Source organism: Otolemur garnettii, unplaced genomic scaffold (genome assembly GCF_000181295.1).
Source record: "Otolemur garnettii isolate 467f Iridium unplaced genomic scaffold, OtoGar3 scaffold00001, whole genome shotgun sequence".
Classification (NCBI taxonomy): Eukaryota; Metazoa; Chordata; class Mammalia; order Primates; family Galagidae; genus Otolemur; species Otolemur garnettii.
In genome coordinates this window covers 72,056,016-72,068,173 of record NW_003852396.1, presented here as the reverse complement: position 1 = coordinate 72,068,173, position 12,158 = coordinate 72,056,016, and the positions used below count along the sequence as shown (strand labels likewise).

Sequence of the window (12,158 nt, the reverse complement as noted above, 5' to 3'; positions counted from 1 at the left end):
GCCTATAGTACCAGCTACTCAGGAGGCTGAGGCAAGAGAATTGCCTAAGCCCAGGAGTTGGAGGTTGCTGTGAGCTGTGTGATGCCACAGCACTGTACCAAGGGTGATAAAGTGAAACTCTGTCTCTTAAAAAAAACAAAGTCTTTGTCCATGGCTTAGTGCCTATAGCTCAGTGGATAGTGTGCTGGCCACATACACTGGAGCTGGCAGGTTTGAACCTACCCTGGGTCTGCCAAACACACAACAATGACTATAACAAAAAACAGCCAGGTATTGTGGCAGACGCCTGTAGTTTCAGCTACTTGGGAGGATGAGGTAAGAGAATCTTTTAAGTCCAAGAGTTTGAGGTTTCTGTGAGCTGTAACGCCGTGGCACTCTACCGAGGCTGACACAGCGGAACTGTCTCAAAAAAAAAAAAAAAAAACTTTGTCCATTTTTGACAAACATCTTCCACCTTGTCTATATTCTGTTTATATCCTAGTAGCCAAAAAGATTTTGTCTGGCTTTACTTAATGATAGGCATTTTTTTTTCCTGCTGTAAATGTAAAACTATAGGGTAATACTGAATATAGTTTTCCAATATACAAGCTTCCTCCAGTGTTTCTGACACATACCTGGGAGGGGAAACACCTTCATTGCTCCTCCCTTAGCCCTGATTGAAGATTTCACAATTATTGCATTAGAAGAAAGCCACCCACAGAAGCTAGCAGATGATTGGGACCTGTGCTCTGAGCTAAAAGTTCAAAAGAACATAGGCCTAGAAGAACCTTTTACTCCTATTTGCTAGTTAGGGAGCCACTCAGTCAACTGAGCACTGAGTGTTAGGTTCTGATAATTCAGAGATAAAACGCATTCTTGTTCTTGAAGAACTTAATCTGGTAGGACAGTAAACAGATTACCTTAGAGTGTAAAAACTCACTTGACCAAGTGACTACAAGGTACAGAAGAACATGGATGAGAGAATGGTGAACTCTGTGGAATTGGGAATGCACAGAAGTAGACCTGGTGAATAAGAGATGAAGGGGGCATTCTAGCAGAGGAAATAGCACATGCTGAGGCCCAGAAGTGGCACCTGAGTAATATTTACCCTTTTGGGTTTCCCTCTTGAGTAGCAGGACAGGTGGATCTACTGGACAGATTGGCAGACGAAGTCAATCCAGCGTGTTGACAAGTACTCAGGCCGGAATAAGGAGACAGTGCTGGCCAACGTGGAAGGCCTCATGGATATCATCGTGGTTTCCCCTCAGCGGCAGACAGGTGGGCTCCTGGGTACTAAGCATGCTTCCTTACCATCAGTGGGATTGAGTTAGGGCCACTGGAAAATGTTTTGGTTGACATCTTCAGCTCTTAGACCTTTTCAGACCATGTGCCCTGCCTCCCTGTCCCTGGGAGTAAGGTAGCCCCAGATTTCCTCCTTTTAAAGAAGTGCTAATATCAGACACTCATCTGCTTTGCCTCCAGGGACCAATGCCTGTGGTGTGAACAATGGTGGCTGCACCCACCTCTGCTTTGCCAGAGCCTTGGACTTCGTGTGTGCCTGTCCTGATGAGCCTGATGGCCGGCCCTGCTTCCTTGGTGTGTTTTGACTGAATGATCCATGAATAGCAGAGTCCCTAGAAGGGTAGAAGATCAGCAGCCCTGGATTCCTATTGTGTTCTGGGTGGGATTCCCCTACAGAAGGTCTTATTACTAGAGAGACTGGGAGCAATATGTTTGGGCTCCTTGGGCTTGCTTCAGCTCTCTGGCATTTGCTAGAACATAATTTAGGTCTCTTGATTCCCAGATCCCTGCTGTGGGATCTTCAGTGGCCTGTGTATTGCTCTCGCTTTCTGATTTTTGAGGGCTAGCTATGCCATTCATTTAATATTGAATCCAAGTTATAGTATTAATGGCCTGGGATTAGGATAGCTAAGAAATTGCTCTGACAAGTTCTCCAGCTGCTACTCCTGGTCCGTATGTTGAGGTTTAGAGTTCCAGTGGCCCACTCAAATATTTTCTCTCTAGTACCTGGCCTGGTGCCCCCTGCTCCTGGGGCTACCAGCATGAGTGAAAAGAGCCCAGTACTACCTAACACACTGCCTACCACCTTGCGATCTTCTACTGCCCGGACTCGCACATCTCTGGAAAATGTGGAAGGAAGGTGAGTAGGTTCAGTATAGGACTGGGGGCCCTTTAATTTACATTATCATCCCCCACCTGCAGAAGGTCATAGTCCCAGTTTGATAATTCTGGCAGATTAGAGGTGGATCACATCATTAACCACCAGTTCCTGCTATTTGGGACAAGAGGTAGTATTTATTTATTTTACATTTATATTCATTTATTTGTTTGTTTAGAGACAAGAGTCTCACTTTATCACCCTTAGTAGAATCTCATGGCATCATAGCTTATAGTAACCTCAAACTCTTGGAGTTAGGTGATCCAGTTGCCTCAGCCTCCCAAGTAGCTGGGACTGCAGACACCCGCCACAACATCTGGCTTGTTTAGAGATGGGGTCCTGCTCTTGATGCACTGATCTTGAATTCCTGAGCTCAGGTAATCCATCTGTCTTGGCCTCCCAGAGTGTTAGGATTACAGGCGTGCGCCACTGTGCCCAGCCAGGTGATCTTTAGACTTGTAGATTGTTGCTCTAAGAGCAAGAAGCTTTAAGTGCAGCTTTAAAGAGAAATGACTTAAGAGGAGTTCCCACATGGCATTCCTCTTTCTTCTTCTCTCCCTGTGATATTTGCTCTCATATCTCAGGTTTAGTATATAATCTTATCCTATAGTGGTCTCTGAGCTGTGGCTTTATAACTTGGACCAAAAAGGTTTCCCCAGAGATATGGTGCCCTTAGTTTTTAGTGACCCTACCTTACATGCCCTGTGTATGCACATGTATACACTCCGTTTTTTTTGAGAGAGAGCCTCAAGCTGTTGCCCTGGGTAGAGAGTGCGGTGGCATCACAGCTTATGGCAACCTCCAACTCCTAGGCTTAAGCAATTATCTTGCCTCTGCCTCCCAAGTAGCTGGGACTACAGGAGCCCACCACAATGCCCAGCTATTTTTTGGTTGCAGCTGTCATTGTTGTTGGTGGGCCCAGCTTGGATTCGAACCCGCCAGCTCAGGTGTATGTGGCTGTCACCTTAGCCGCTTGAACCACAGGTGCCAAGCCTACACACTCCATTATTAAATAAGCAACCATAACCACAAACAGTTCTTAAATCAAATATGTAATTTTGTATATCATAAAATTGAAAGTGCTACCAATTATAAAATGCATCCTGATTTGAAAGATTAAACTGAAAACATAGGTCTGGGTACGGTAATTCCCACCTGTAATCCTAGCATTCTGGGAGGCCGAGGAAGGATTGCTTGAGCTTAGGAGTTGGAGACTAGCCAACTACTAAAAATTGAAAAATTAGCAGGGCATCATGGTGGGTTCCTGTGGTCTCAACTGCTCAGGAGGCTGAGGCAGGAGGTTTGCTTGAACCCAGGAGCTTGAGGTTTCTGTGAGTTTGGCTGATGCCACAGCACTCTAGCCTGGGCAACAGAGTGAGATTTTGTCTTAAAAAAAAAAAAAAAAAGCATAAAAACTGAAACCATGACCAACAGCAATTGTGAGATGTCATCAATTGTAAGTCATATTCCTATTTCAGAGATGTGAAACTAAAGAAAAAAATGCACTTCCTAGAACTGATGAAATATGATACTTAATTTAGAGATAATTATGTGTTTTACATTTATACTTGTATAAAAAATAACCTGGAGGCAGGGCATAGTGGCTCATGCCTGTAATTCCAGCACTCTGGGAAGCCAAAGCAGGAGGATTTCTTTCTTTTTTTTTTTTTTTTGCAGTTTTTGGCTGGTGCTGGGTTTAAACCCGCCACCTCCGGCATATGGGGCCAGTGCCCTACTCCTTTGAGCCATAGGTGCTGCCCAAAGCAGGATTTCTTAAGTTCAAGAGTTTGAGAACAGCATGAGCAAGAGCAAGACCCCCATCTCTACTAGAAATAAAAAAAGTTAATCAGGTCTTGTGGCAGGTGCCTTTAGTCCCACCTACTCTCAAAAGGTTGAGGCAGGAGTATCACTTGAACCCAGGAGTTTGAGGTTGCTGTAAGCTAGGTTGCTGTGAGCTGGGCAACAGGAGGAGGCTGTCTCCAAAAAAAAAAAAAAAAAAAGACTTTTGACTCTCTTCCTTGGACATTTTCTTACTGTTAGTGTTCTATTTAAAGATTCAGTGCATTTTGGTTTCACATCCTCTTGCAAGTAGTTTTCTCCAGCCTTTTAGGAGATGCCTTTAATTGTTTGCTCATAAAATGTCACAAAGAAGTTACCTTCTGAGCGTTTCAAGTTAGCTATCGGAGCACTCCCTCTGGATGTCTTGGATATTCCCTGGTGAGAGAATGAAGGGAAGAAAAACAACTTTTTTTAACCTTGTAATAATTAGACTTAGTGATGATTTTTATCCAATCAGATTATCTTGGCTAGTGCCTCTTCCGACTCATCCTGTCAGTTTAAGAAAGTCTATTATTGATGTCCTTAGTATTCTTTCTGCAGACTTCTACACCTGCTTCTCAATCTTAAATGTATATAAATGTGTTTATAACACATTTAAATAGGGCATGGTAGCTTGAAAACAGTGACTCACACTTTCTTCTCTCCATTTCCTGGTCTAGCCCTCTCCATGCTTCTGATATCTTCCATCTAGTACACTCTCATGCCTGAAAGCCCCACTTATAGGCCTTGCCCATTTCCTGGGCAAAGACATGATCCTTACTGAATACAAATAGCCTTCATATTCAGTTCTTTGTGCCCACAGATGCTCTGAAAGGAATGCCCAGCTGGGCCTCTGTGCACACTCCAATGAGGCCATACCTGCTGCTCCAGGTAAGCACTGAGTGCCCCACAGTTTTGGAAAGGACAATATAAAGAATCTAAGTCTTGGCTCCGCACCTATAGCTCAAGTGGCTAAGGCGCCACCACATACACCAGAGCTGGCGGGTTCGAATCCAGCCCAGGCCTGCCAAACAACAATGATAACTACAACCAAAAAATAGCCAGCTGTTGTAGTGGGTGCCTGTAGTCCCAGCTACTTGGGAAGCTGAGGCAAGAGAATCACTTAAGCCCAAGGAGTTGGAGGTTGCTGTGAGCTGTAAACTGTGATGCCACAGCACTCCACCCAGGGTGACAGCTTAAGGCTCTGTCTCAAAAAAAAAAAAAAAAAAAAGACTCTAAGTCTTGGCCAGGCTTGGTGGCTCATGCCTGTAACCCTAACACTCTGGAAGGACAAAGTGGGCTGGTTGCTTTAGCTCTGGAGTTGAAGACCAGCCTGAGCAAGAACGAGGCCCTGTCTCTACTAAATATAAAAACTAACGCGTGAGGATTGCTTGAGCCCAAAGGTTTGAGGTTGCTGTGAGCTATGATGACACTATGGCACCCTACCCAGGGCAACAAAGTGAGACTCTATCTTGAAAAAAATAGTCTCCCTATTATTTAGTCTCCACTGATATTTTTCATAACCTTCGGGGAGACTCTTTGAGGTGTATGAACTCTTTTCTTAGACGAAATCCATAGAGATAATAATCATAATAGCTATCATTTATGGTGTTCTTTCCATATGCTAGGCACTTGATAAGCCATATATAAACTATGTGTGTGTGTATAGATAGGTATGTATACATATATTTATTTAATCACTGCTAGCCCTATGAAATATTATACTTGCATTAAGCTATCAGAAAATGTAGGCTTACAAATTAAACATTTTGCCTTAAGTCACATGGCTAGTGGGTGATGAAATGGAGATTGGAGGTGCTGACAGGGTGATAGATTTCTTCTTATCCTCCCCATCTGCGGTGGCCTCTCCTGAGTAAAAGGCCCCTAGCCATCCTCTGATATGTGGCATCCAACACCTACAAAAGGGGCCTTTCATCCTTCTACCCTTTACATCAATACCATCTGGAAGGTTGTGTGAGTGGTCCTTGCCCAGTGTCTCTCTCTTCTTCCTAGGGGAAGGACTTCATATCAGCTACGCCATTGGTGGACTCCTCAGTGTTCTTCTGATTTTGATGGTGATTGCAGCTTTGATGCTATACAGGTAACCTCAGCCTTGCTGCAGGGGTCACATATTTGTTGGTCCTCATTAGCACGTCTGGGATTTCCTAAAGCTCCACAGTTCACTGAATCAGCCTCTGATCAGCCTTATTTCAAGGTTGGGTCCCTGGTGAGAGGAGCAGTAGGATAGGATAGAGGCCTGGATACTGTCTTTTCTTCCCTAATCACAGCCTACACATTTTCCTTATGTAATGACCATAGCAACTTTTGGAATTTTCTCTATAGATTAGGATGCTGAGGGCATAGAGGATGTTACGGAGAGACACACTATAAAAGGTAAAGCTGAGGCTGACTCTAGCATCTGTGTGTTTTCCACTATCTCGCACTACACCAAACCATTGAAATTGGAAATTATTTTCCCTTTACATAAATGTAGTCCTTTACTGTATAATATTGCTTGACATATTGATCAATAACCATCTTAGGAAAGTAAAATGTGCCATTTTCAATTCAGAATCTTCTTTTTATGTCTCTCTTTCTTTATATTTTCCACCAAATGCTTTAAACATAGTTTATAGCAAAAAAGAAAAGAAAAGAAAAGAAAAACCCCCTGGATTTTGCTGCTGTTGCTATTCATCATCATCATCATCATCATCATATAAAATAATTAATAGGCCGGGCATGGTGGCTCATGCCTGTAACCCTAGCACTCTGGGAGGCCAAGGTTGTTAGATCACTTGAGTTCAGGAGTAAGAGACCAGCCTGAGCAAGAGTGAGATTCTGTCTCTACTAAAAATGAAAAACTGAGGCAAGAGGATCACTTGAGCCCAAGAGTTTGAGGTTGCTGTGAGCTATGACATCATGGTACTCTACTGAGGGGGAAAAAGTAAGACTCTGTCTCAAAAAATAAAAAATAAACAAATAATGTTAGTAGTTAGCACTTATTGGATATATTATCAATGCCACAACAACCCTATAACACGGGTATCATCATTCCTCACTTCACAGATGAGGATCTCAGGTTTAGAAAGTTTAGATTATGTCTTCCACACTCCCAGCTAGTAAGTAACAGTGGTGGGATTAAAACATAGATCTGACTCTGAGGCTTAGTGTAGTAGTTATTCATTGCTAAATAAACAATTACCCTATAATTTAGTGACTTAAAAGGACAATCATTTATTATCTCATAGTTTTTGAGGTCAGAAATCCAGATGCAGTTAGCTGGGTGCCTCTGCCTCAAGGTTTCTCAAAAGTTGCAATCCAGATATTAGCTGGGGTTGCAGTCTCCTCTCAAGGCTTGACTGGGGAAGGATTCTCTTCCAAACTCACTCATGTGGTTGTTGGCAAAATTCAGTTTTTCCTAGGCTGTTGGCTGTAGGCCTTCCACATCAGTTCCTTGCCTGGTGAGCCTTTCCATAAGAAAACTTACTACATGGCAGGAAGCAACTTGCTTTTCCCAGAGGAAGAGCAAGAAAGAGCAAAGGAGAGGCAACCTAAGACCAAAGTCAGTTTCTTCGTAACCTAATCTAGTATCTATCATTTTGGTATATTCTTTTCATTAGAAGTAAATCACCAGGTCTAGTCCACTCAAGGGGAATGGCATGAATACTAGGAGGTGGGGAATCACTACAACCATCTTAGAGACTACCTAAGACTACCACATTCAGGTTACCGCTTGCCCAGGTATTACCCCCATAAAGATCTGAACTAATTTCTCATCACGTTTCCTCCTAAAGACACAAAAAATCCAAGTTTACTGATCCTGGAATGGGGAACCTGACCTACAGCAACCCCTCCTATCGAACTTCCACTCAGGAAGTGAAAATTGAAGCAATCCAAAAACCAGCCATGTACAACCAGCTGTGCTATAAGAAAGAGGTAAAAATGGGAATGTATACACAAGGTCTTTTGGGAGGTGAGGTGGGAAGGGATTATGCCCCAATTGCCTGAATAAGTCAGTAAGGGCCATTAGGTAGTCCCACCTACCATTTTGGAAGTTATAGTAAACAGAACAACTGAATGTAATTTGGATTTCTAGAGAGATCTAGAATCTCTGAGGGATCAACTTGAGGGACCTTAGTGAGAACAAGGTTAGAAGGCAGATCCCAGGAGATTTGATCTGAAGGCAGTGAGTATCTATTTTCCTGCCACAGGATACATTTCTAGGCTTATAGGTTCTTTTCTTCTTGCCATTGTCATTCTCTGGCAGTGTGGCTATGACCCTCAGAAACAAGGAATCTTTCCTAGACAAAACCAAAGGGCTCTTGGACTCCCCCTTTTCTAACTTCCAATCCAAGCCGCTAGCACCTGTGGCTGGGAATGGCTGGTCTTTCCCTGTCCTTCATCGTATTACAGAGACTTAAGAGATTTTTCTAGAACTCTGAAGGTTTATGTGCTTTTTTGTTTTTTAGCTCCTTTGTCACATCAATGGAAAATTATTTACTAAATGTTTAGGCATGAAATATAGTCCCAGGACTTGGGTGTGATGGCTCAAGCCTGTAATCCCACCTTGAAAGGCCAAGGTGGGAAGATTGTTGAATCCAGGAATTCAAGACAGCCTGGGCAATATAGTGAGACCTTGTCTCTACAAAAAATAAAAAAATCAACTGGGTGTGGTTGTGCACACCTGTAGTTCCAGCTACTTGAGAGGCTGAAGCAGGAGAATCTCTTGAGCCTAGAAGTTTGAGTTTGTAGTGACCTATGATGATGCCATGCACTCTAGCCCAGGCAAGAGAGCAAGACCTTATCCTCAAAAAACAAACAAAAAAAAGTCACATTTCTACAAGGGAACTATAACCTGGCATTTCAAATTTTCTTAATCTGAAGTACCCTTGTTTTTTTTCTGATATCCTGTAACCTTTCTTTAAAAGTTATTCCTTATGAAGACCCTAACCCATCTACTTCTTTGGCCTATCTAGCACAGTCAAAACCTGCTCTCAACACTGTGGAGTTTTCATGCATAATGAATGTGTTACCATAATAATCATGTGGTTTTTCGGATCCATAAATTCACATGTTAAAAAAGTTTCCACTACTTCAAAATAGAACCTGCAAGAATAGCTTGTAGTTTTAGGAATGGTAGACCTCTTCTCAATTAATATCTTTGAGAGAAAGACTTTTTTTTTTTAATAGTTTTTGGCCAGGGCAGGGTTTGAACCCATCACCTCCAGTATATGAGGCCGGCGCCCCACTCCTTTAAGCCACAGGTGCCACCCAGAGAGAAAGACTTTTTTGTTGTTGTTTTTGTTTTTGAGACAGAGCCTCAAGCTGTCCTCCTGGGTAGAGTGCTGTGGCATCACAGCTCACAGCAACCTCCAACTCCTGGGTTCAAGGAGTCTCCTGCCTCAGCCTCCCAAGTAGCTAGGACCACAGGTGCCTGCCACAACGCCTGGCTATTTTTGTTGTTGTTGTTGCAGCCATCATTATTGTTTGGCGGGCCCAGGCTGGATTTGAACCTGCCACCTTAGGTGTATGTGGCTGGCGCCTTACCCACTTGAGCCACAGGTGCCGAGCCCAGAGAGAAAGACTTTTAAAGATACTTGGGTTCCTTGAGTGTCTGATACCCCAGAAAAGAACCACAATAAAGGCCATAGGCTAGCAATTAAAATTGTGTGACTTCTTTCTTCTGTTGTCTGTTTCTTCCTCAGCAACTCTTTCACCCCTCTGATAGCTTTTCACCCTTTCTCTTCTGATTTCCTCTTGATTTCAGGTACCTGTTGCTGTGTGTTTGTAGAGGGAGTGGTATCCCCAAATTGCAAGTGCCATGTCCCCCACCTTCCCCTACCTTCCCCAGCATGTTTCTGTGATGAAGACTCTTGAGTGGCCTGCATCTAATCTTTTACTAATTTCAGCTTGAGGGTGTGCTGTTTATGTCTCCGCATGGTTGAAGGAGCTATTGCTCCCAGATGTCAGGGACCATGGTTTATTGTTGTTTTGTTTTTGTTTTTTAAGGTAGAGTCTCTTTCTACTGCTGGGGCTAGAGTGTAGTGGCATCAGCATAGCTCACTGCAATCTTAAACTCCTGGCTTAAGCTATCCTTCTGCCTCAGCCGTTCAATAGCTGGGACTACAGGTATGCTTCATCATACCTGGCTAATTTTTCTATTTTTTATAGAGATATGGTTTCACTGTGTTACCCCCACTGGTCCTAAACTCCTGGCCTAAAGTGATCCTTCCACCTTGGGTTCCCAAAGTGCTAGGATTACAGTCTTGAGACGTTGCACCCAGCCAGAGACCATGTTTTACATTGTATAATTATCAAAGCACTTACCACAATATCTGTTCAACATGGGAGCTCAATAAATATCTGTGGAGTTGAATTGTTACTAAAATAGAGCAGCAGTTGCAGGACTTTGAAGGCAGAAGTACTATCCCAGGAACAGAACCCAAGCAATGGTCCATTTTCTTCTGGCAGTGGTAGCATGTTTGTTGGTATCCCCAGAAGCCAGGAGTAAGGCTATCCTTTGAGGCATCTATAAAGTGACAAGCCTGAACAGAACTCAGTGCTGTCCTTGGAAATCCCAGGTTTCTTGGGAAAGGTCCCAAGGCAGACCCAGAGTAACCTCCCCAAAAGAGTTATGGGACACACACCATTGGATTGACATTTAGAACCCAAATAAGAGGATTTTTAGAGTCCTCCTCCTGTCTTACCTCCCAAGTTTTTTCCTCAACAAAATTAGAAGAGATAATTAAGCACAAATGAGCACATAAAATAGTTTAAAATCCTGAATAAAAACACACTAAATTGCCTTTGCCTGTTGCTTTCAATGATTTATATCCGCATGATAGCTCATTAATAAACCATAGTAACAATAGCTAACTCATGTTTTAGTGCATCTTTTATCAAGTACTCTTATAATTGCATTCCATGAATCACCTTATTTAACCCTGACAGTAATTTGTTGTGATGTGTGGATACTGTTACTTTCCCCACACTGCAGTTTTAGGGACATGAAAGAATTTGCCCAAGGTGACAGCCAGTGAGTGGCCAATGCAGGATGGAAGCCATGGTTCTCCCTTCTCCCTGTGTAATAATGGTAATAATAATCGTAGTTGTTCCTCGGCTTTTAGGCTAGGCCTCTTATAATTGCCCTGACCCAGGCTCCCCATTTGTGGGATTTTTCTGTTCTTCACATCTACTCTTACCCTACCCACTTCCTTTTTCAGTTCACCATGAGTTCCTTCGCAGAGAGCCAGCTGACTGACCATGTCTCCCCACTCTCCACCCTAGGGAGGGCCTGACCATAACTACACCAAGGAGAAGATCAAGATTGTAGAAGGAATTTGCCTCTTGTCTGGGGACGATGCTGAGTGGGATGACCTCAAACAACTGCGCAGCTCCCGCGGAGGCCTTCTCCGAGATCATGTGTGCATGAAGACAGACACAGTGTCCATCCAGGCCAGCTCTGGCTCCCTGGATGACACGGAGACAGAGCAGCTGTTGCAAGAAGAGCAGTCTGAGTGTAGCAGCGTCCATACTGCAGCCACTCCAGAAAGACGGGGCTCTCTGTCAGACACAGGCTGGAAACATGAACGCAAGCTCTCCACAGAGAGCCAGGTCTAAATGTCCACCTTCTCTTCCTTGCCTGCCTGTTCTTTTCCTTTATGGACTTCCAGTCCTTGTGCTCGCTTACACAGCAGGCCCCCCTCCTGTGTGCTCGTCCTCCTCTTCCTCTCATCCCATAATTGCTCCCAAGCCCTCACGGGAGCTATTTTCCTTTCCACCTGAGTCCATAACTACCTGTGCACAAGAAATGATGGCCTATCTCAAGAACTTAGACCTGGATTTTACCATGAGTCTCAACTTTTGCACTCTATCCTGGGCCCCCTGAGGCTGGGCTTGGTAACAATTCCTTGCCAGTGTAGAGCTCCACCTCTCCTAACCCTGGTACCTTCAGTGCCTGCCCCATAGCACAGAAGCAGCTGATGATCCAAGACTGTACGCTCCCCCAACACAGCTGGCATGACTGCTTCCCTGAAAGGACTTGCCTATCAGGGCTTGGGACGGGGGGGCATCAGTAAAGAGAGATGAAGGATAGAGGCTGAGAGAAAAGGAAGAGTCAGCCCAGCTGGTATGGGACTCTGGGAAAACTCCAGCCTCAAATGTGTTAGTAACATGAAAAAGC

General features: G+C 43.8%; 1 protein-coding gene across 1 annotated transcript in view; it reads left to right on the top strand.

Moving 5' to 3' along the window:
- The window catches only part of LRP4 (LDL receptor related protein 4), a 55,537-nt gene extending 43,941 nt beyond the window's left edge, over positions 1-11,596 (top strand). Inside the window, exons 32-38 of the mRNA XM_023510091.1 lie at positions 1,113-1,257; positions 1,462-1,575; positions 2,005-2,140; positions 4,800-4,867; positions 5,990-6,077; positions 7,771-7,912; positions 11,264-11,596. Coding sequence (XP_023365859.1) covers positions 1,113-1,257; positions 1,462-1,575; positions 2,005-2,140; positions 4,800-4,867; positions 5,990-6,077; positions 7,771-7,912; positions 11,264-11,596 — 1,026 coding nt within the window. The remainder of the gene's footprint in view (positions 1-1,112; positions 1,258-1,461; positions 1,576-2,004; positions 2,141-4,799; positions 4,868-5,989; positions 6,078-7,770; positions 7,913-11,263) is intronic.
- Positions 11,597-12,158: the final 562 nt, after the last annotated feature.